Source organism: Ursus maritimus, unplaced genomic scaffold (genome assembly GCF_017311325.1).
Source record: "Ursus maritimus isolate PB19 unplaced genomic scaffold, ASM1731132v1 scaffold_3, whole genome shotgun sequence".
Taxonomy (NCBI): Eukaryota; Metazoa; Chordata; class Mammalia; order Carnivora; family Ursidae; genus Ursus; species Ursus maritimus.
The window spans coordinates 32193709-32219623 of NW_024425563.1; the positions used below are offsets into that span (position 1 = coordinate 32193709).

Consider the following 25915-nt stretch of genomic DNA (forward strand, 5'->3'; position numbering starts at 1 on the left):
ACACTTGGTTAGAAATATGGAAACATGTTTTAACATTGGTTACTTATGGTTAGTGAGACTAAAGATGATCTGTATTTCTTCATATTTTCCATATGCTCTAGTATTTTTAGAAGGAATATATATGTATATTCTATAAATTGGGGAGGAAAAACTATTTTTAAGAATATTGGCTTCCTTGTAAAAAACTAATGAAATCTTGCCATCTGTAACAACATGGATGGATCTAGAAAGTATAATGCTAAGTGAAATAAGTCAGTCAGAGAAAGACAAATACCATACGATTTCACTCATGTGGAATTTAAGAAACAAAACAAATGAACAAAGGGAAAAAGAGACAAACTAAAAATAGACTCTTAACTATAGAGAACAAACTGATGGTTACCAGAGGAGAGGCAGGTGGGGTGATGGGTGAAATAGGTGATGGGGATAAAGAGTACACTCAACATGATGTGCATGGAGTAATGTACAGCATTGTTGAATCATTGTATTGTACACCTGAAACTAATATAACATTGTATTTTAACTATACTGGAATTAAATTTTTAAAAATAATAAAGTAGATAAGGAAATGCAAAAAAAAGAATACTGACTTTTAGTATCAAAAAAATTAGTACTCCCCCTTTTAAAATGAGCAGAGAATATGAATAGAAATTTTCCACAGAAGACATACAGATGGCCAGCAGGCACATGAAAAGATGCTCAACATCACTCATCATCAGGGAAATGCAAATCAAAGCCACCATAAGATATCACCTCACACCTGTCAAATTGGCTATTATCAAAAAGATTTAAAAAACAACATGTTTCGGTGAGGATGTGGAAAAAAGGGAACTCTTATGTACTATTGGTGGGAATGTAAATTAGTGTAGTCACTACAGAAAACAGTATGGGAAAAAAACTAAAAATAGAACTATCATATGATCCAGCAATTCTGCTTCTGGGTATTTAACTGAAGAAGGTGAAAATACCAACCCAAAGAGATATATGCACCCTTATGTTCATTGCAGCATCGTTTACAATATCCAGATATGGAAGCAACTCAGTGTCCATCAATAGATGAATGGATAAAGATGATATTACTCAGCTATAAAAAGAATGAAATCTTACCATTTGCAACAACATGGATGGACTTAGAGAATATTATGCTAAGTGAAATAAGTAAGTCAGAGAAAGACAAATACTCTATGATCTCATTTATATGTGGCATCTAAAAAACAAAATGAATGAAAAAAACAAAACAGAAACAGACTCATAGATACAAGAAACAAACTGTTGGCTATCAGAGTGGGGAAGGGTTGGGGAGTGGGAGAAAAAGGTGAAAGGGATTAAGAGGTACAAACTTCCAGTTATAAAATAAATAAGTCATGGGGATGTAATGTACAGCATAGATAGTAGAGTCAATAATATTGTAATAACTTCCTAAAATGACAGCAGGTAACAACTTATCGTGGGGATCATTTCATTCAGGATAAAAATATTGAATCACTATAATATACACCTGAGACTAATAGGATATTATGTGTCATTTATACTTCAACTAAAAAATATATTGGAGGGGTGCCTGGGTGGCTCAGTCGGTTAGGCATCCAACTCTTGATTTTGGCTCAGGTCATGATCTCAGGGTCCTGAGACTGAGCCCCACATTGAGCTCCATGCTGGGCATGAAGTCTGCTTAAGACTCTCTCTTTCCCTTTGCCTCTTTCTCTGCTTGTGCTTGCTCACTCTTTCTCTGTCTCTCAAAAAGAAAAACATTATATATATACTGGAAAAAATATATATTGGCTTCTCATCAAATTCAGAATATAAAATCCTTAGCATGGCAAACACAGCCCCTCGTGACAGTCTCAGTCCACTACACCAGCCTCATTCCTAGCTACTTCCCTACACACACACCATGTTCCCACCATAAAACAGCTTTTAGTTCCTTAAATAGGTCACATTCTTTCACGTTTCTATCTCCATGCTCCCCATCCCTGCAGTGCTCTCCTTTCCGCCTCCTTGATCAATCTGGACAGCTCCTCAACTTCCAGGAACCTTATCTGCGCTTTGACTCCTTGCTTTTATCTGCCACGTTAAGCACTCCTGCCCCCAAATCCCAGAGTCATTGTCACAATGGTCTACTGGTCCATCTTCCCCATGAGCTCGGGAAGAGTGTGAAAATAGGAATTCTGGCTTATCACCAGATTCTTGGTCACTGACTGATCCAACATAAATGCTCAATATATATTTCATGAATGGAATGCTTTCTAAAGGCTTTTAAAAGTTATCTCTACCTTTGGGGTACATATTATCTGCAAAAGGCCTAATTTAGGCCCTTGGGTTACATATCCCTGAACATGTTCCTCCACCTTTAAAATCTTCCAATGACTTTATCTACACCTTGGAAAAGGTGTAGGTAGAACTCATGTTATGATTCAATGTAACGAAGAATTATTTTATACTTAGAGCTGTCTGAAAATGGAATAGATGGTCTAGAGAAGCCTTCATCACTGGAACTACTCATATAGACAAAGGCCAGTCAATGGACAGAAATGCTCAAAAAAAGACCCAAGACCCTTCAAATCCTATAATTCCAAGGAAAAATTCTCCAGTTCCTAAGCATGATTTTCAGACCCTCCGCAGCTCAGTGCCAATGCATCTTGCCTCTCCGGTCTTCTACAGGATTAAACTCTAACCTTGTCAGATCAGAACACTGTACACCATTCTCAGAATTCTTTCTACAGTTACTCGCCACTGTGTTTTTGCTCAAACTGTTCTCACCACCTGGAATACCTTTTCCTATCATTTACAAGACAGCCTGTCAAAATCACCCCACCCTCCAAAGCCCAGATCCAATGTCACCTCCTAAAGTCACAGCATCATAGAAAGTGAGAGCCAGAAGGCCCATGGAGATCATCCAATCACCCTCCTCAGCTTACAGATGAGCTCCCTCCCACCCCCACCCTACCAAAACACAATGAAGGCTGCAAATTTCAGTGATTCAGCCAAAGTTAGTGCTGGGACTATGATTCAAACCCAGTCATCAGTACCGATTCCAAATTTCAACACATCAGAACCCCAGTCTCTGGCCTGCCAAGTCCAGAAGAATGAAACCATTTTGCTTATGCTTCTCTGCTACAATTACCTACCTGCTTTGTTCTGTGTTTACACGAATATAAGACAGCTGTATTACAGAGGAAAGAGCCCCAAACATAGAGTTATTCCTGAGCTTAAAACTCACTCCTACCACTTACTTCCCATGTGACATTGCACAAACTACTTAACCTCTCTGAGCCGTGGATGCCTCGTCTCCTGGGTCCCAGCTCATATGGCATTCTCTCAGACTCTCTCTATTTAATGTCAGCATCCCACTCATATCCCTGTTTCCCACTGTTTTTATCACACTCTAAAATCATCTTATTTATCAATTTATGTGGCTGAATATTATATCACTTAAAAAGAAAACAAAAAAAGTAAACAGATTGATAACAGGTAATACTATTATTACAGGGGCCAGAAAAATTTTCTGTAAAAAGCCAAAGAGTTTATGTCTTGGACTTTGTGAGCCATATGTCTCTCTTGCAACTGCTTAACTCTGACATTGTAGCATGAAGACAGCAGTACAGGCAGAAGACCAGATCTAGACTTCAGGCTCCAGTTTGTGAACTTGTGGTTAACAGGAATACATTTAAAAAAATAAAAGTTCTTCATAAGAAGAGTTTCATGGTGATACTACATTTGGAAAACATAACATCTCTTACATACAGCTGATTTGGCAGAGTGTAATAAAATAAAAACTTAACAAGGCCAACTCTACAACCCAATACTTCTGTTTCCAGCTCTGTTCCCTAAAAACCATTCACGCAAGTTTCTGAGCAGTTGCATTCTGTGATATTCACACAGGACAGGGAGCACTGTCCTAAACAGTGGAATGGATAGATCAAGTGAGGTATATGCATATGACGAAATGCTGTTCAGCAGGCAAAAGGAATGAATTCAGCCTAATATATCTCAATGTAGAAAAACATGAAACAATTTTAAGTGGAGAAATACTCTGTAGAATATAGCATATAATTTAATATTTAAATGCACACAATTCTACATATCATTTATGGGTGCACATTATGGAAATGTATGGAGAGCAAACTGAAAAAACAAAGTTGCTGGTGCCTTAGGGGAGGCAAACTGTGAGTGGTGGTCACATGGGGGCTATAGTTTTACATTGTTTTATTTCTTTTCAGAAAAGAAGGTGAACAAAGATGACAGAATGTTTAATTAATTACTATTTATTATTACTTACAATTAATTCTGGGCAGTGATGCTCTTTTTTATTATTCTCTCGCTGTGTGTGTGTGTGTGTGTGTGTGTGTGTGTGTGTGTGTATAGATCTTAAAGTTGCTTCCTCAAACATAGGAAGTTCATTAGCTGTCCCTTTCACATGTAATTCCTCAAGTCATGAACAGTTCAATTTTCCTCAGTTAGACTTTGTTTTCTATCTTCTAATTGCCTTTTGAAGCACAACCACTTCTTCCCCTAGGGGGGTTGACTCTGCAGTTCCTTAAAGCATTGATAACATTTAAGAGAAAGTCAGTGTCTGACTAAACCACATTTAGAGAATTTCCTCAAAAAATAATGTGATCTAATAGATTTTAATATGCTGCACTTGAATCCTATAATGATATCAAGATAATAATCCAATCTCAGATGAACCACAGTTTAGAGTCCCATTTCTTAATTCTCAGCCACCTGAATTCCAAAGCAGGTCCATGGACAGATGTGGTGTGAAGAATATCACTTCACGTTGAGGGATACTTCAGAGTTAAACTGACTGTAAGGCAAGTTACTTCCCTCTCTACCCATAGCGTTGGGGCTGGGGCGGGGGGTAGACTTAGAGAAGACTACCTTCTAAGAAAATTCTTCTGTCATAAAATTTCCTCTTGCTTCTTCTCCAGAACCACAAAAGTTCCCATGGCACATTGTTTTCAAAATAAAAAGAGAAGGCATTGGACACAGCGCTGGGGCTGCTGGGAAGGGTTCATCGTGGGAGAGGTGGCACATCACAGAAGTCAGGAGCACCACCACCTTTGGAATCAGATAGGCTGGGGTTCCCATCCAAGGACAGTGGAGTTTCTTAGCACCAAGTGAGCTGATTTTTCTCATCTGCAAGACCAGGATAACACCTAGCTTACAGCAGCACACAAGGACACAATATGGGAGCTTGACAAATGGGAGCCGTTATCCTCATGTAATGTCTACCCAGGTATGCTGCATTGTCAAATTGCTATTTGTTTTGCTGTGAGCGACTAGTTTTGTTTGTGGTTTTAGTTGCGTGAAATAACATATCCCAATTTATTTCTTTATTTTAAAATACTGTACAAAAAATGGCTTGGTGGTGTAATTAGCCTTTCTATTAAGAAACTTGAATGAAGGCATATGATAAATATAAAGGCCTGTTTTCTATAAGCTAAGTCATTCTAAATAAATCTTTAAACTCACTCACTATCTAGCATAGTTCTGTTTATTTATTGCCAGCTATCTTCTCCATGCTGGTAATTGCTTTCTCCTGGCAGTCAGAAATTTATATGCCCTGCTTTGCCCAAATATTACAGTTCACGTACAATGAAAACACTAACTCTCCTATGATTCTTCTAATACCTAAGGGGAAGACCATGGGATGGGCCAAGGATAGAATTTCAGTTTCAATTTTACATCATCTGGCTATTGTCAGTTCAAGTTTATTTCAATGGAAGAATCTGAGGCACTTCTGAGGTTAACGTTTATGAGCTCAAATAGAAAAAAAAAAAAAGGAAAGTTAATTCACTGGATTTGAAATACTCTATGGACATAATTTAGAACTACAGTCTGTATGCTTTTTCTCAGCTGACTTACAGGATGAAAACAACAGTTTAAACCTTTCAAGTTTGATTTGTATCTATTTAAACATTTTATTAGTTTAGCTATCCATGCATTGTTCTAGGAGTGAGAAAAGCAATGTGAAAATTCTTACATATTTTAAGGCAGAGGTAATTAAAAGAGATCCTCAACCAGATTCCTACTAAGGTCAATGCAAGCTTGACTTAATTAAAGTTTATAGAATTTGGCCTGTATTACATTCAAACAGCAGATACTATTTTGCTATATTTGCAAGTTTGACATTATTTAATTAGTTTCAAATAAAGGCATAAACAGAAAATAGAAAAGACACTCTGTATTGCATAGCTATTATTTTGTCAGTGATTTTTACTGATACTCAGGGCCATGAAAGGAAAGAAGGAATTGTTTACCAGAGTCCTGAGAGACCCTTGAGAGTTCCATTTACACAGACCACTACAAAACGCACTCATGAGAGGCTTAGACCAATATGGATAAGAAAACGTCATTTTCAGAGCTACTCTAAAGGAAAATACTAGGCTGCATCTATGGAAAAGTGACATGATCAATACACGACCTGCATGGACAACAACATCACCAGTTAACTAGTTCTTCGTGGAACTGAGCACATGATGTAAATCTATGCATCACCAATAACTGAGGAGCGAAATAACAGTCATAGGCATGATGCAAGTCGTCCGATGGCAGCTCTGTAATGACTCGGAGGGCTGGAAGGTTACCTAAATACTCATCTACTTTTCTCATCAAAATTACACTCCATTCATTCCTAGAAGAGAAATCTTCCTTAAATTTTCCAGTGAACAAGACAAGCTTTGCATTTATACGGATCCTAACAAAAATATTTTCAGTATAAAACACCCTCTTCCATCTGATCCTCAATCAGGTAAGGATAAAGCAAGCATAACCCTGGTCAGAATTTGGACTCTTCAAGAAGATTCTCTTCTTCAACCTCTACCCTCTTCAGTGGCAATTCTTTACCTCACTTCAAGACATCTAAGGACCTACCTTTCCAAAAGCAAGGGTCTGACAGCACCATTGTATTATCTATGTTATCATGTGTGTGTAAAATTTCTGCAAGGGTGGAGCTGGAGACAAGGGCAGGGAAGAAGTCAGCCTCATCCTGTTTTGGGAGAAAGAATGATTTGTACCCTCCTCAAAACTGACAGGTAGCAGTTTGAATAAAACATTTTCTTTATCATCTTAAACAGATTCAAATAGGGCTGTACCCTGGCCTGGAGATCATGAACAAATCTGAACAATTTAACGCATATTTCAAATGGCTTGGAAGCAGGCCCAGTAACGGAAAACAGGACGATAAGCATCCTTCCCTCTGTGATGACATGGCATTGCTCTCCTGTTCCAGGAGTGGCCTCAACGAGCAACTGAACATACCGGCCAACAATTATTGTCAGAAAGGACTTTTTATGCCAAAACCACAATAACTGTGTTTGGCACACACCCTTCCACATTCACATGGGTAATGGTAAATAACCCTATTCAGGAGATTAACTCATTTGGTTATCTGGGGCACAGTTAACAAATACTCACCCTGGCAGGCATCGCACAGCAGGGTCATGCTGGAAGTTAAGTATTATGCAAGATTCTTTTATAGCAACAGGCAGAAGGTCAATACCTCAACCTTTGACATGAATCCCTATACTGCTCTGTCATCACTCTGCCTTCTGGTGTTGCCTTTCCTCCCCAAGTCTTTCCAGTCTATCCTGTTGGAACCTGAGTCCATGATAATACAAATTCCCGGACACATCCATGAACCATTTATGCAACATGAATCTGAGCTCATGCTTCTCTTGAAGCTGTTAATTTCCCCCACCAAACTTGTATTTACCAGGAAGGACATAAGGCTGACTTCTCCTAGTTCCCCAAAGCAGCTCTAGACCATAACTGCTCTGCCCTGCCCTTGGGTAGGAGTTCCTGCTCTTTTGAGGCTCAGGCCAAAATGCTCCAGCACTTGCCACCATCCTTCGGTCATGCTTTCTACCATGTAACAGACCCTCATACACTAAAGATTTGGTCACCTGGCTGCATATTCTTACTTTTTTTCCCTAAAAATTTATTTATTCATTTGAGAGAGAGACAGAGAGAGCGAGCATGGGGAGGAGCAGAGGGGAAGGGAAAGAGAAAGAATCTAATGCAGACTCCCTACTGACTGTGGAGCCCAATGCAGGGTTCGATCTCATGACCCTGAGATCATGACCTGAACCGAAACCAGATGCTTAACTGACTGAGCCATCAGGCATCCCTGCATATTCTTACTTTTAACAGTCCATGTAAAAGCTCCATCTACTATGCTAGACTCTCAACTGTTTTACTGTCTCAGAGCAAAAGATTATCCCTCCACTGCATTAGGTAACCCAAGATCATAGCCAAACTCCAAACCTTGACATCTAGACATACATGTCCCATATAAAATATGCAACTCTGATCATAATGCACTGATCGCCAGTTATCTTACATCACTGCTCACACTAAACTTCCTCTTTAATTTTACTAAGACCACTAGTGCCTTATCTTATTCACTGTCTGTCTTTCTTTCTCAGGGCACTCCTATTATTCTGAAATGTTTCTCTTCTTTTAGTTTCCATGATATCACACTCTCCTGGTTTTCCTCCTCCCTTCCCAGATGCTCCATTGGATGTTTCTCCTCTACCTCACCTGTCAATGTTAAAGACCACCAGGGCTCACTTCTTAACCTTTTTTCTGCTCTATCTACATCTCTACATACGTGATCTCACTCAATACCACAGCCTGAAATCTGATATCTATCTATCTCTATAGATCGATCAATCGATTTATCTATCTATCTATATATGTTGAGAACTCTCAAACTCCTTACCCTTGAGTTCTAGACACATATTTCAATTCTATTGAAAGAGTTAGCTCCAACAGACACATTACCTTATAATCAGGAGACAATGCAACGCTATCTATTTTATAGCCTTTACATTCCACTGATCTTGCTTTAGCCAAATTACCAACCACCTCTTTGGAGTAAAATGTAACGAATATTTTCTCCATGATAAATATTCACTGAATGTGTATTATGCAACAAGTACTATGCTAAAAATTGTTCTGATCTCATACTCATTTTCCTTTATGGTTTTCATAATAGAATATTCTCTTAGATTTTCTATCTACTTCACTGGTCACTTCTTTTCCAGTCTCCTTTGATCAACCTATTCTGCACTTTCCTCCAATCCTTTTTTTTTTCCTTTAAACTTTATTCACTCTTCCTTAGATGACCTCATCTTCATTCATGGTTTTAATCACCTTCCATGCTGATCATTCCCAGAACTTCCTCCAGCCCAGGTCTCTCTCCTGAGCTCAAGGTCTGTATATCCCACCACCTATTAGATATTTCTATTTCAGTGACTTGCAGGTACTGCAAAAGTAGCATATCTAAATTCCTCCTGTCCTGGGGCGCCTGGGTGGCTCAGTCGTTAAATTCCTCCTGTCCTCCCTACCTCCCCCAAACCGGGTACTTCTACTACAATCTCACTCCCCATGATGGTACCATTGGTTCTCCAGTTTTCCAAGCTAGAAATTCAAAAGTCATCCATGATTTTTCCTGCATGCTCTCTCCCTCACACTAAAACCAATGCCCTGAAAGTAAAAACAAAAACAGAAGAAATTTATCCAATAAATCTCCAATTTCTTTCAACTCTACCTCTTAAATCTCTCAAACTGGACTCTACCATGACCCATTAAATTAAACCCAGAGAGTATTTGGATGTGAGTGTTTCTATTACTGAAGAATAGAAGGCACAGTTGAAAAAAGAAATAATACCAGGCAAGAGTAACATTTCTATGTTTGTGAAAGAGACATATGCTCAGATGGAACAGCATAAAATGAACTCTTAATCTTTAGAGAAAGGTCTAAATAAATTTCCCTTTTTGAAATCAGGGATGTATGAGAACACCAGACAGAGTGATTTAACACATCAACTCCAAGTCCACATAAGAAGCCTTTAGGCATCGCACGTCACTGTAGTAAAAGAACTCCGGCAAAGTACTTACACATTGACATGAAAAACTAAACAAATATGTCTACCTCCTCTCCCTCCCACAAACCTATTAAAATGATAGGGAAGTGGTACAAAAGGAGACAAATCTATACTTGTGATGAAAATAAGAAAAGGGATAGGAGGAATGGCTGGCAGAGCCACTGAGTGAGAAATTTTAACAAATTTCCCTAAGACAAACTACAAATGAGATTGATTAAACCACAGCAGAGAAAGGTGAGGAAGCTGCAGCTCTTCTTCCGAGAGGCTCCACATTTGGGGTTGGCAGAGACAGAGAGCAAGAGTGGGTTCTCAGGCAGTAACCGTACGTACCTGAACACCTAGCCATAGAACAGCTGGGCTGAGAAGCTCTTCTCATACCTACCCGAGAGATCATCCTGCCTAATCTATAATCAGATAAGCATTTGCTAAAGAAACTTAAGATTTGTTCAGGATAGAAAAGAGCTTTTAATGAGGTTGTGGATTCTCAGTCAAGCGCTCTTACTTTTCCATTTGGTGGATTGTGGGGTGGCAAGTACTGTCTATTCCCCACCCAAGCATCTATCCATTCACCTACTCATTCAACAAAATTAAATGAGAATCTATCATATACCAGGGAACAAAATAAAGTTCCTGCATGCTCCTTGTGAAGTTTACTTTCTGGTGGAGGTAGGCAATGTATATAATAAACAGGTAAACAAATAAATAAATGATATTTCAAAAGTGGAAGGGCAATAAAAAATAAGTGATAAGATTGAGAATGACAGTGTGTGTGTCTGTGTGTGTCTGTGTGTGCATGTGTGTGTGTGAGAGAGAGAGGCAATATGCCTCCCACAGTGTTCCTACAGCTGGGTATCACTGAAAGCTCTTCTAAGGTGATATTCTAGCTGAACTTAAATGACAAGTAGGGCCCAGCCCAGTGAGGATCTGGAGTAGTGTATTCCAGGCAAAGAGAAGTGTCCATGAAAAGTCCCTAAGGAAGGAACAAGGAAACTCAACATACTCAAAAAGAACCCAATGTGGCTACAGCCTAGTGAGTGAGGAAAAACAGTGGCATAAGCTAAGCATGGAAGAGTAAGCAGGGAGCAGATTATATAGGACCTTACAGGCCTTGCAGATTATATAGGACCTTACAGGCCATGGAAAATCACTGAAGGCTTTTAAGTAGGAAAGCAACAAGTTCTAATCTGGGTTTTAAAACACATCTCAACACTTTCTGAGAAGGGATTCTACAACGGCAACAGCAGAAGCCTGGAGATCAACTGCATAGTTCAGATGAGAGATAACAGTGACCTGAAGGAGGATCGAAGCAGTGCAGTTGTACAACTGTGTACACATTTTGGCAGAAAAACCCACAAGACTTGGGCATATTAACTGAATGTGAAAGGTGAAGCAAAGAGAGGAGTCTAGGGAATTTGGAAACTTTTTTTACTCTACCTAAGCAGTAAAAATTTTACCGGTGGGAGAGTATTAGCAAGGTGCCCTACTAGAGACTAAGTTTATATTTAAAGGGCTCAATGAGACTCAGGTCTCAGAAGGCACCGTTGTGCACCAACGGCCTCTTGAGTCAAAAAGGTAGTGTCCCCTGGCCCATGGAGACGGGCAAGGCTGTCACAGTATACGCGCTTAATAAGTAGGACAGACAACTGTCCAGGAAGGAGATACATTTAATACTTTTGCATCGATTATTAAAAAGGGAAACTCAGGAGACCCAGTTCATTGGCTTCTCTGCTCACCACATGCATTGCTGGCTTTGCTGCCTCTAATGGTTTCTGTTCCTGCTGGGCCAGGTCAGCCAGTATGTCTGTTTCTTGTGATCGTCCCTCTGTTCACCCTAGAAGTTAACAGCTTCACTGGCTCCTGGTCAGAGAGGTAGCCCAGCCAAACCAACACTCGCTTATCAGTCCTTCCCATACATCTCACAGAAGAAAAGAGCTGCTTCTAAATTTCCCTGGTTGCTGTGTTGAGTCTAGAGTGGGGACAATCATAGGCTAAGTTAAGTGTATCATTAGGGAGAAGATAGAGATATCTTCTTAATAATTGATCAAGAAACATAAATATAAGTACAGATCTTAGTAAGTAGGGACCACAAAAAGAATGAAATAAAAATTTTAAATGTTTAAACAGCAGATCCATTCAGTTGAAGAGAAGAAAGGAAGAGAGAAAGTATGACAGATACAAAACATGAAAAACAGCAAAAATAACTCTAAACAAAATAATAATGACAATAAACACAAATGGGAAAAACATACCAACCAAAGGTACAAAACTCTACAATAAAGACAGTATTTGGCAAAAAGTTTACAGATCCAAATGGTCCATCAAAAAGTCATGGAAAACTTGATTATAAAATTTGGAACTGGGGTGCCTGGGTGGCTCAGTCGGTTAAGCATCTTGCCTTCAGCTCAGGTCATGATTCCAGGGTCCTGGGAGAGAAACCCGCATCAGACTCCCTGCTCAGCAGGGAGTCTGCTTCTCCTTCTCCCTTTGCAGCTCCCGCTGCTTGTGCTCTCTTGCTCTCTCTCTCTAATAAATAAATAAAAGTTTTAAAATAAATAAATAAATTTGAAATAATATATAACATATATAGTGCTTAAAACAGCCTAGTATCGAGATATAAGGGCATAGTCATGTATTACTGATGAGAAGTTAAACAGTCATAGGCAGCCATTCTGAAGAATGCACTGGCAGGGCATTATCAGTATCAAATATGTATACGCTGTAACATCCAGCAATCCCACTCTTGGGTATACACCCTACTGAAAGCTTCCCACATGTCTCTATGGATGTTCACTGCAGTACTGTTGGGATAATGGAAGGTTGGAGGCAACCTGGGGGAAAAGTTAGGTAAAATAGATTAAGAGCATAATATAGAATATGATGCAGCAGTTAGAAACTACAAACTATATACAAGAGGTACATAGAGCAAAAATGGATAGACCTGAAAAATAGTATTCAGTGAAAATGGTAAGAAACAGGAATCTACAGACATGTAAATTACACATACACATGCCACTGTATTATATATTTTACAAGATTGTTATGGTCAAGGTTTCTCTGCAATTAATTAAGTTTTATCTTGCGGGCATTCTAAAAATGAATGGCACTATAATGGGAGTTCCTCACCAACTATATTTTAGAAGGGATTCCATCAAACCCAGATGTCCCATTACTTTGTCTTTTTAATGGTTTCCTCACCTCAACAAAGCAAAAATTTGCTATGGTCCACAAAAAGATCAAGAAGCAATTATTTAAGATAAAAATGAGTATGTGTTCTCTCAAATATAACATGTTCAAAACTAACCTTCCTAAGCTTCCTCTCCACTCCCCCAAAACCGTTCTATCTGCAGACTTCCACATCTTAATTGATAGAAACTATTCTCCTTCCAAGACAAAATCCTTAGGACCATCCTTCACTTTTTCTCATACTGCATATTAATCAATTAACAAATACTGTTGGCCATACATTCAAGATATATCTAGAAACTGACCACTTCTCACCACCTGCTCTGCTACTGCTCTGGCCTGAATTACCACTGTCTCTCCCCAAGATTAATAGAAGAGCCTTCTGATTGACCTCCCTGCTTCTCCCTTGCCACACAGCAGCCTGTAAAAATTAAAAATGGCCTTGTCATGCCTCTGCTCAAAACCTTGCAAAGCTCCCCATTTCAGCCAGAGTAAAAGCTTACTACAGTCCACAGACCCTACATGATCTGTAACCCACCCGCCTTCCCTGGGACTACTCTGTTCTACCCACCCAGGACTCTTTTGCATACTCCTGCCTCACAGCCTTTGAGCATATATCACATGACTAAATTCTGCACCTCCTTCAGTCTTTGCTAAAATGTCATCTTTTTAAATAGGATGATCAGGTGTGTAAAATGACACACACCAGATCATCCTATTAAATCTGTGACTTCCATGGCCACCTCATTCTCCGCCCACTAGCTTTCCTAATCTTCCTTATCCTGCTCTACATTGTTTTCCACCAGCATTTATCAATTTTTAATATATTACAAAAATACACACTTACTGGGTTTTGTTTTTGTTTTTGTTTTTTTGTTTTTTTGTTTTTTTGTCTTTTCTCTCTGCTAGAATGTAAACTGCATAAGGTCAGGGGTCTTTGTTTTTTCACCGATACCTGACATGAAATGGAGGTTCAATACATTTTCATTGAATGAATGAAAGGATGAGTGGTTTAGTACAGCCTGGGTATAGCAAGACTAAAATCAAGGCTGTAGGGTAAAAAGAGAGAGAGAAGGTGTGGAACCAGAGAAACAGTGGGCATGAATGGAGCCACTGAACAGAACCAGGATTGAGTCCTAGGAAGGTGAAATGCAGAAGAACAGGAATCCAAGAGAAGAACTGGCTGGAGACATAGTTGTAAAGCAGAACCAGAAGATCAACGCCTGGGAGAGGAGGTCAAGAAGAGGAATCTAGAGAAGGGAAATGAAATCAGTCTCCCAGATGACAGGCACTGACACGTCTAGAACTGCTCATGGGCCAGCCATATATATTGAAGGCTTTACTCAGCAGTGAATACTACTCATCACACCAAAAAACGTGGGCCCAGCATTTGAAAAATCCTGATAGTGACAGTTAACATATCAGTCAAGTATTTATTATGTCCCAAGTAAGACTTTTGTGAAAATGATAATAGCTAATAAAATAACACTATTTCTAGACAAAATTCTCATCTGCATCAGGGACTACTTGCCACCTGCTGTTTCTATAGTGAATACAGAGTCCAATGCTGATAAAACCATGATTCATCCTTACTGATGCAAGTAGGTAAATCAATGATTAACAAATCCATTTTTTGTTCTTATTAATTAAACACTTTTCCTTTCTTTGTAAATCACTAATTGCCAATAATTTACTAAATATGTCAACTTAAACAACATTGCAGGCAAATCCAGAAAAACAAATCATGACAAAAAGCAAGGGTTCATATAAAGTCTAACTTGGAAGATCAGTGAGTTATTATTGACAGCATTTGCTTCCAAGATTCATTTTTTCTTTATTTGTAAGTATAGCAAAGATAGAATCTAGAAACATGCCAATAATCACCACAGGCACACTTACTAGAAATGAACATATTTCACTGTATACTTTGTCTCTAGTTCAATGGTCCATCTGGTTATCTTAAGAGCTTGAAAACAACTGTGCTCAAGTAATACTTGGTCGCCTGAAGGTATTAAAATACGACTCTTCCCCTGCCACCCCCCACATAACGTTACTTTACTTCTTTCAACAATCAACTGAACATCTTCTAAATTTATTCATCAGCCAAGTTATCCATAATAATTCATGACAATTTTAAGGAAAAAAAAAAGAGGGATAATTGATAAGAGGGAAATAATGTGTCCTGCGGAATAGAAAGAAAAAAAAAGGAGTAAAACCAGAATTTAAGAATGAGGAAAATGATAAAAGGGAATAGAAATTAACTCCCAAAATATTCATTTAAAGTTTTCCTCCTAGAAAGATTTTTTCTATCAATGCAATAAAAATAGAATTTCTGTTGCAGAATATTCCCTAAAATTAAATTTTAAAACAACTTGGGAATGGCATATTAGTTCTCTTTTACAGATCATTCATTTCATGAAGGTTTTTCTTCAGGAACATAAGTAGGCAAAAATGCAAATCAACAGGCCTTAATGCTCCAAAGGCTTTGATTAGTCCCAGAGGTATATATTTTCTAAAGTATGCTTCCAACAGAAATGCTACTCTTCAAAAATCATCTAAAGGGCATCCTCTTACTATTAATGCTGTTAAATTAATCCTCAAAGGTCAATTGCTCACACCATAGGATACCTCTAATGACCTAAAAGGGATACGTAATGAACATCTACAATAATTTTCTAAATAGAACTCATTTTAATTTACATTAGTTTAAAAATAAATGTTACCACTTCCCAAGGCGAATGTATACACATGGTAATAAACAAGTTACAGGTTTGTTTCAAGCTCAAATTTTAGATGGTTGGATTTTTTCTTTGACATCCACATTTCCCCATGTCTACCCCATTTTTAGGGAGAATGAAAGTATATACAGAATACCTATATTTTGCTTTTCTATATGACCTGGTATTGTGGATTGAACTATGTCCTCCAAAAAGAAATTTTGAAGTCCTAATCCCTGGTTTCTGTGAATGTGACTTTATTTGGAAATAGGGTCTTTGTGGATGCATCAAATTAGGATGAGGTCATATATCCAATTTTAAATCCAACATGATTGGTGTCCTTATGTGAAGATGGAAATTTGACCACAAAGACATAGATAAACAAGGAGAAAGAATGCCACATGAGGCAGAGACTGGAGTGATATGCCTACAAGTCAAGGAATGCCAAGGATGGTCAGCAAGAAAGGACACTTTCCTAGGACCTTCAGAAGGAGTATGACCCTGCCCACACCTCGATTTCAGACTTCTGACCCTCATGATTGTGAGAGAATTCATTTCTGTTGTTTAAGCCACTTAGTTTGTGGTATACTTTCTTACAGACTGTGACATTTTAGGAGAACTAAGGGAGCATGGACTCCTAAAATCAAGTAAATAAAATGTTTCAAGAAGGTTGTATGATCTGTGTCAAATGAGAGGCCAGGATATTGATGGAGGCAGTGCTGGAGAGAGAAAGAGTGAAAGAAGAACAAGGGAGAATGACATAGAGGTCTGCAGAAAACTACAAAAGAGAGGGGAAACGGTGATAAAGTCTGAGAGCCTATGGTCAACTTTTAAAGGAGCTGTAGATTTTAGGGAAAAGTGGCAAATAGTGCTCGGGAAGTATGCACAAGGATCAAGGAAGACCACTACACATCAGGCCTTCACATTCTCCTCTTTCTCTCATGTCTCCAACCACGACCCTACCAAAATCTTCAAGTTCATTTACTCTTCATGTCCCAGAGTATCTCTTCAGAGAATCGCACCTAAGACAAACAGCCTCCCAAACCAGCCTGGTCCCAGGAACTGATCAATTCTAGAGATGCTTTAGAACACTATGTTCACGGTAGTAGAAGCTCCAACTACCAACAAATAAGACTGAATAGAAACCGAATGTCTGCCCCAAAACAGATCTACTTGCTTTAGGATTCTCCAAGCCAGTGGTTCTTAATAGGGAATGATTTTGCACCCCTCGCCAGGAGACATCTAGAGATATTTTTAGTTGTCACATTAGAGAGCAACAAGGGGGCAGATTGCTCCTGGTATCTAGTGGGTAGAGGCCAGGGATGCTGCTAAATACCGTATAATGCAAAGGACACCCACAACAAAGACTTACACGGCCTAAAATGTCAATAAAATGGAGACTGAGGAGCCCTACCCTAGACCAAATGACCTGGGGCAAGAGGAGCTCTGAGGTTCTTTCATATGGGCAAGGAACCCCTTCCATACCAGTTTCTCTATACCAGTTCTGACAGGGTATGGCTAAGGGGCCAGACCAAACAGTGAACCTTATGCATTCCATTCCAAATCTACTCAAATAGGGCCAGGAAAACTAGGGGAAAAAACAAATAAACAAACAAACAAACAAAAAGTTGAGGTTAGCAAAATAGTAAAAGTTAAAAAGAAAGAAAAAATTGTGTCCTATATCAAATGTTAAAGAGGCAAGATTAAAATGAGAACAAGCAAAAAGACTTTTCTTTCAACTTAAGCAGAAAATGCAACTCTTTTCCTTTTGAATAATAAATAATATCATATAGTAAAATTCAAAAGCCAGCATGCTCTTAGTTCTACCCACTGTCAAAACATTCCTCCAATAAAGTGCTCCATATTCTTCACTGCAAAAGGAAGCTAATTAAAGTGAGTTTTTTGAAAAAACATCTTGGGAATTCAAAATAATCAATGTGTTGCATTTATTTTTTTATATTAATGTGTTGCTTTTAAAATTAGAAGCCCTGAACCTTGACTTTAAGGAGCTTACGTGTTCTTACTTCATCAATATTTACTTATAGTATCAATATTTTATTAGATCGATAATCATCTAGAGTTGGCCTTCCCAGAATTCCCATTCATTCTCTTTCAGGCTATCTCACCAATTAACAGTTTTCCCTTCCTTAAAGGATTCCCAGAGAATTGTTCTTCAGAGTCTACTTTCTACATGCAAGGCATTCTGACTCTATCATTTATAGTTCCACCTTAAAATCTGCTCTAGGAAAGTTTCAACCAATGCATATGGGATAGGATTGCTGTGTCTTAAAGAGAAATTAGATCCTTCTGCCTCAATGCCTTATCAGCAGGCTGCCTGGAATCCGGTGTGCTGTTTTATCAGAGGAACCTTTGCAGCAAGATGGTTTATGTGCCTGTTATTAAAGGAGTAACCCTCCCTCCCATTGAAGTTCCCATTTATGTATAACCCCTGACCTGAGAGGAATCGGGCCTGACCATCAATTGTCTCCCACAAGGCTGAGACCAGCTGCAGCTTCAACAGACATAGGGGTCTTCAACCTCCACTCTTCCATTTGGGTGCCAGGAGTTTGTAAAGAAAAGAGCACCATGCATATTTCTCTTCAAAACACATCTCCACAACGTCTAACAGTGTCTGTCACAGGACTGTTACAAGAGTAGGGCCCATATCTATAAACCCAGTCACAAGGCAACATGTATTGGTATTCCAATAATATAACAGATTTTTTTTTTAAGATTTTATTTATTTGGCAGAGAAAGATACAGCGAGAGAGGTAACACAAACAGGCAGAGTGGGAGAGGGAGAAGGAGGCTTTCCGCTGAGCAGAGAGCCCCATGCGGGGCTCAATCCCAGGACCCTGGGATCATGACCTGAGCCGAAGGCAGATGCTTAATGACTGAGCCACCCAGGGGCCCCTATAACAGAATTTTTTAAGGAAAGTAACCCAAGAAACACATATATAAATACAGATACACACATATATAAATCTATGTGTGTGAGTGTGTGTGTGTGTGTATATATATATATATAGAGAGAGAGAGAGAGAGACATTGCTTGACTTACTGATTGATTCATTCAAGGAAAAAAAAATCAGAAATATCCCCAAATGTCCACCAGGGGAATGGTCAAGCAAATTACATCATACTTACATAATGGAGAAAAAATAGGGGAAAAAATGTAACCATGTCTACCATATGCCAAGTGTGTTCATATTATTTTATTTCATTCTCCCCACTGCTCCATTAATTACCATTTTAGGTAAGAATCACTAACCACAATTTACAGAAGACAAATGAAAAGCCTATAAAGGAAGAAAGTTGCCCTGGGTCATGGAGCTAGTGAAGAGCAAAGCTGAAATTCACATCTAGGCTTTCTTATTCTCTGCCCAGCATTTATTCCACTGCATCCCGGATTTTCCCCCAACACCTATATTTGGGCTAAGTCAATAACTGGAACTGTATAATATAAAACAACGTTAAATAAAAGTCAAACCATAGCATAGCTGCATTGGTTTTAATCACATGAAACTGTCCATACATATACTAAAACTGATGATCATCAGAATGAGATTGAAAGAAAAAAACTGGAATTGAAATCACCCCAGTTTGTTTCTCCTATGAAGTCGCTTAAGCACATAATAAAGAAAATCCCCAAAATCTGCTCCTCCATGCATGCCTGTCCCAGGCTTACTAAGGTTAAGAAAAGGAGATAAATTTAAAACACCTTGTTAAAGGCTGAATGTGGCTGGGCCAGTTTAAGATAAATATCCCATCCTTCATAAAATTCTCAGCTCTTTCAAAGACAAAGGGACTGACTGGTAGAGTTTCTTCACTAGACCAAAAGATGGAATTTCTGCAACTTAAAAAGCTTTTAGAGCAAGTTCATGTCTATACAGAACCCTCCTTTTATAAAAATTAGCACTTATACTGTATAACAAACATTCTTTAAATTCTTCCCTCAACCTAAAGAATTTAATCCTGGGACATCCCCTTTGCAGTGGCTTTGCCCATGAAGCATCTATCACCTTCAGTCAAACAGAATTACCTTGGAATCTGCCTCCTCTCGTTCCTCTCCTCAGGTCTGGGGGCTATCCTGCTGCTTAATGGAGGAGCCTGACCAAGGCACGGATCTCACTCAGACCTCCACATTATGCTGCCAACTTCCAGAAGTAACTAGGGGTGGGCCTGGCGTGCAGCATACAACCCCCCCCCCCACGCCAGAGTAACTGGGAATTTGTATGAATAACTGCCTTTCCAAAGATAAACCGACAAAAGGCTCGCTAGGTTTACATAGCCCTGTTCTCAAACCCACTTTTATCTTGCCCCTTGATTCCTTCATTTTTATAAGGGGTAGTAGTTACCTGTGTCTCCTGATTTCAGGAAGACAGGAGAGGCATGAAATGTTTGCAAAAGTCTTCTGAAATTGTTTTTAAAAAGAAAATGGTTTATAAATACAATTCCCACTGGTGTCAGTTTCTTTATGAAAAACTATTTCTTATTTTTAAAAATGTGGAAGTTCCTTTACCTGTTTCCCTTAAAACTACTGTTTTGATTATTGAATAATAATCTCCCTTGGTTCTCTTTTCCTTTTAAAACTCTTACCTATTTCCTCTCTTCTTATGTTGACTACTACTAATAAAATATTCTGATTCAAGAATCTAGGAAAATGCTTGAAATGACTTCAATCAGATTAGATCATACTATTATTACATTTGAGAGTAGCAATTAGACCCATAGTTTATTCAATTCTTCCTAACACCAATACGCACAAAAAAAGTCAGTCGGCTAAAATGGCTGATCTCATTCTTGGCTTCTGGCTACAGCTCCAGAGGTTTAATAATAAGGACATGTATTGAAATTTCCTTAATATGTCAGTCACTCTATGGACAGCTTTGCATGTATTATCTCATTTAATCTTCACAACAATCCTAAGCAGTAATTGCTTTTGTTATTAATATTGTTATTGTTAAAGTTCTTGTTATCTATTCCCATTTTGTAGATGAGGAAGCAGGCACAGAGCAGTTGAGTCACTTGCCCAAGATCACTCATCTAATACACTGAGCGTTAGAGCTGAATCCCAGACTGGCCGGCTCCAGGACCCATGGGACCACCACACCATCACTGGCGCTCACTGTTATGGCCATTCAGTTGGCTCCTCCTTCTCTAAGTCAAGTACATTGCTACTGTTCCCAAACACAAATTCAAACTCACATCTCTCATCATTTTCACTGCTTCCCTGGTCCTCCCGAGTCTTCTGGCACACATTGCTAGCCTTCTTTTGATGTAGACCAAGACATTGGTATCTCGTCCTGAAGAAGGAAATATAAAATACCAAAATTTAAAAATACAAAAGCTTTCAGCTGAGCTGCAAGAAAAAAATACAGAGGCCCATTTGCCACGCCCTTAAAGGAAAACCTCAGAGAGAAGAGAGTGCTCCTTTGGCTTTTTCTTACTGCCAGGAGCACTAACAACTTCGCTAACAGTAAAATGCATACAGTGTAGTCAAAGTACTTAGATTTCCAAAGGTCACATCATGTGACTGATTACCTAATCCATGCTTTTGAGTTAGGATGTTGAATACTTGATAAATAAAATCATCTGCTACAAAGTGCTGGGAAAATGAACATACCCACATTGAATGTGGTTTACAAGCAAGAATTCCATATTCTTCAAGTCTGCATGCTTTTAGTGGAGATGCAAAGAGGTGAATCTCAGGTTGCATCTTGATGAACTATTTTTTTTCCTTCTTGACATTAAGTCTGGAGAAGCCTCATCTTGAACTTCTGTTTTATATTATTCTTTCCCTAACACTAGTGACATCATAATCATCTCCAGGTCCCCAAAGCAGTCTATTTTAGATGGCAATATAACACATTCCAGATATGACAATAGAATACGCAACAAAATGAAAACTACCCTAGTGTTAGAGAAAGCACTGACAAGCTAACTAGTTATAATAATAGTCACTAAAATGGCTCTTAAAAAGTACATTAACAACTTCTCATCTTAATCTTTTATTTAATTATATGTCTTTTTGGATATGTTTCTAGACCAGTGAGAACATGCATGCATTTAATCCTCAATAAAATTACCATGTTTTAGAAAAATATGACACACCTGTTATAGATTAAGTACATGTATAATATGCAGCTATTAAAAGATGTTAAGACCAAAGTCCTAACATTTCAAGTTTTAAACAATGAGAACAAGATGTGTGCTGAAAATCTGCCAAGTGCCTACAAATTATTTTAAAGATGTGATTATATTTTTTGGATAGATTTAGGCAACAGGTTGAAAGGATTTAATTTACAGAAGAAAAGAAATAAAGAAAATTTCTTAAGTTATGTTATAGGTAATGTAATTTTATGTGTTAATTCTCATTTAGTTCACAAAATTGACATTACTATACAAATGCCTTCAAAATTCATTGTTACAATTTTTTGAAAAGAAGCAAGATACAGATGTGATTAGAGACTTGATTAACATACATACACACTGCAGAATGCAAATAAAAACTCATGTATTATTGTGTTGTGTGGACATACTCATGTATACACATAAAGATAAAAAATCTTGCTGTACCCTAGTCATAAGGACTAATGCACTCATTCTCTGCACCAAATCCAAGTTGAGTACTAAAATTTAATTTTATAATCTCCAATATGAAGGAGATGCAATCCTACTCTCCAAGATGAAGTAGGGGAAAATGAGGTGAGAAATTCCACCTTAAGGAAACAACCTAAAGTCTGAATGGATGATGAAAGAGTGATCAAATTTCTACTTAAACAACCAAAAAACTGACAAGTCAGCAGCTCCAGGAATTCCAGAAGCAATTTTGTTGTCTTATTTTTATACTCTTCCCCCAAAATATCACTGACCCTCAGTTTCGTGTACTACAGTGAAAGACCTCATTTTAAAGAGTTATCTTAAGTAAAAGCACCCACTATTTTTAATATAAAAAAGATAAACAGTTAGGAACTCACGGCTTTTTATCTCTGGAAGCCAATACCAATGCGCTAAGTACTGAGATAATCACCAGTAAATGCAATATTCTTAGTTGTCCTAATTCAGCCAATGCTGTAGAAGACTCATAAGAGAAAACCTTTGATCACGTTAACATAAATTTAAGTTCTGTTTCCCAAGTAGGCCTTAAGTTATGGGGCAGAGAAACAACTAATAAACAGAAACATATAAGAATTCTGAGGAGAAAAAAAAGGTCACATTAAAGGTTATGACCATTTATTTCTAGCGTTAAGGATCTAACGACTAGGAAAGAGAATCTGAAAATCAATGTGAAACCGCAATGAAGCTATAAGTGAATTATGTACTGTGCTCTTATGGGAAGGAAAAAAATTAATAGGCAAAAACTAGTATTTATTCTCATCTATGAGAATCATATTTTGAACTGGCCTGAACATTTGTTCTGATTAATCCCGCTACAGTTCTGACCCCCAACATGTCAGCCTGGAGAAAACCTTACTATGCTGGGCTTCGTACTGGGATCCGTGATGCTGTAGCTGCTGAGAACGCCGGTAACAGCCGTCTCCAGCCTTCAGGGCCTGCTTGAACAGCTTTTCTGCTTCCGCAATGGTTGTTGCTTCCTCTTCAGCCAAGAGAATATATGCAGTCGCACACCTGTCCATTCAGATAATAGCCACCATCAATTACAAATCCAAGGACGCTATCACAGCTGTAGGAGTGCATGCAGAAGGGCAAGGAGTTATGCCAAAACATGCAGAGTGGCCAACTGGTTCATGCACCCCTGGTTTGTAGTTGTTGACACAAAATAATGACACAAAAGAAATGTCTATATTTTAGCTTGAAAGGTAGGATGTGTGGTGTTAGGAGCGTGGGGCTCACAAATGGACTCTGCCCCTTATTAGTGTGTCACTTTGGGCAAGTTATTACTCTGCCTCCCTGATGGAGCACAACATGGAATCGATTTGTTCACAGTGTTGTTGCGAAGGTTAAGTAAGGTGATGCATGTGAAGTGCTCAGTACAGTAGCCGGCATGGGGTACATACTCCGTCAGTGTCAACTGATGATGGCAATGACAACAGCTGTTGGGAAAGATCTCCTGCCAGCTCTCAAAGTTAGAGGTCCTACAGATAAATTTCCTTCTATTCACTAAACATGGATTCTCTGAAATCTAAGGATTTCTTCAGAATGAGAAGTTCATTAAATCAGATCAATTACTCATTAAAAAAACAGCGCTTCAACATCTCATTATAGTCAGCACTGATTTTCTGGGTCAGAGAAGAACACTAGAAGAACCTACAGGTAGTGTTATTTCTGAAGAGCTCAAAATCTGATTCAGCCTCAGCAGGGAACAAGAGTTCGATCTCACGCCTTTAACAGTAATAGCTACCACCACCTGTTGCTCAGTATGTAATAAGCACTGTACCAGGCACTTAACATATATCGTCTCATTTAATCCTTTCAACAACCTCTAAGCTAGGAAGCCGGAAAGGATAAGCAGTTAACTAACAAACAAGGGGAACTCTTGGAAATTTCAACCTTTCCCATCGTATCAGAACCACCCGACTGCCAAAGAAAGGGAATGTGATAGGAAACATGAGGCCGGAGCAGACCACACAGGTCCCATCTGCACAGATCCCTCTGCTTTCCTTCTTCCCCATTGCCTCTCTTGTGGTCATTTCCCTACTTATCAGAACCTCCATCAGACCACAAGAGAGAAAATAAACAGCAAGTGAAACCAAATTTTACTTTTACCCTTCATAAACTGCAACAGCCCAGCTAGGAAAAGGAGGCTGAACCACAGCCAAGGGGAGGTTTGGGGTGACTATTTAAATCTTAGCCTTGAGGAGGGGTCTTGTCAGTTCTTTGGTCAATCCCTTTAATTTCACGCAGGACTGATCAATGGGGCTTTAAACAGAATGTGGTGCAGTAGGGAGAAAAAATGCCCAGAAAAATGCTGTAAAACCAATTAGTATGGAGGGCAGCAGATATAGGACTTAGAAAGAACTATAATGATGCTGAAACTGCCCAGCGATTCACTGGAGAAAATAACGGGACAGGCATCAAGAAGCACTACTTAAGGCTTCAGATGCTGACATATAAATATGGGTCAAGGGTAATGAAGTGAAAACTGAGATTATAATACTGAGTGGTGGATATAGTATCAGAGAACTTAGCTATAAGATTATAGTTGGTGGGCTGGGAATTCAAAAGACAGGTGGGGGCAAGTTGCTTGCTTTATTTGTTTATATTGCAAATAGTATTCTTAGGAGGAGAGGCAGAGTAGCACTACTAGCCAAGAAAACATATATCTATGTGGAAAGTCATGAGTCTGGGGTAGAAACATGCTAAGAGCTTGTGAGTGAAGGAGAAAGAGCAATAGAAGTGCTAATGGTTGGGGAGTACAGAACAACGGCTCAGCTCGATGGAAGATAGAGATGATGCATCCTTGTCACAACACAATACACAGACAGAAGCAAGAAAGTATGGTGATGGGGGTGTCAACCATCCAGATATCTGCTAGAAGAAGTCTCATTTGGTTAGAAGTAGGGCACCCGACAGGTTCTTGACTTACTTTGGTAACAATTTTATCTCCCAGATGGTAGAGGAAGCAATTAGGGGAACTTCAACTCTGGACCTAATTCTGACCAAGAAGAAAAAAATAGTTGGTGAAATGAAAATTGATAGGAACATTCAGAGAGAGTTACTATGTCATTTTGGAGTTCAGGGTAATCAAAGAGGGTAAGGTGGACTTCAAAAACTTCAAAGAAAAGAGGTATGATACAATGGCATGAGACTCTGAAGGAAAAAAAATGGTTTAAGAGGGTCGGGCAGTTTCCAAATGTCCAGCTGTAACCATAGTCACAAATGAGCCTCTCAGGAAGAAAAGAGGGGTGACCATTAAGTAACCAATATGGCTGCACAGAGATCTCTCACAAGGTCAGATTCTTAAAGGACATGTAAAAAAAGATGGAAAGAGGGCATGTGATGAAGGACTACAAGAGAGTGGAATGAGCTAATAAGAATAATGTCAGGAGAGCTAAAACTCCAAATTAGCTGAAGCTTGCAAAGCAAAATAAAGACACAACAAAACGCTAAAGACAATCATCTATTCCCTGTTTTTAAATTATGTTTAAAGCCCTATTA

General features: G+C 38.7%; 1 protein-coding gene across 11 annotated transcripts in view; it reads right to left on the reverse strand.

Annotated features, from left to right (window-relative positions):
* The window catches only part of ST7 (suppression of tumorigenicity 7), a 231959-nt gene that overhangs the window by 61947 nt on the left and 144097 nt on the right, over positions 1-25915 (reverse strand). For 9 of the 11 annotated variants that reach the window (XR_005838524.1, XR_005838523.1, XM_040644075.1 and 6 more), the window contains 3 exons: positions 25344-25412; positions 23271-23425; positions 21002-21099 (listed from right to left, as the gene is read on the reverse strand). Coding sequence is in view for 9 of the 11 variants with exons in the window: in XM_040644075.1 (XP_040500009.1) it covers positions 21002-21099; positions 23271-23425; positions 25344-25412 (322 nt within the window). In the remaining 2 variants the exon portion in view is untranslated. The remainder of the gene's footprint in view (positions 1-21001; positions 21100-23270; positions 23426-25343; positions 25413-25915) is intronic. The other 2 variants (XM_040644077.1, XM_040644076.1) reach the window with 1 other exon arrangement.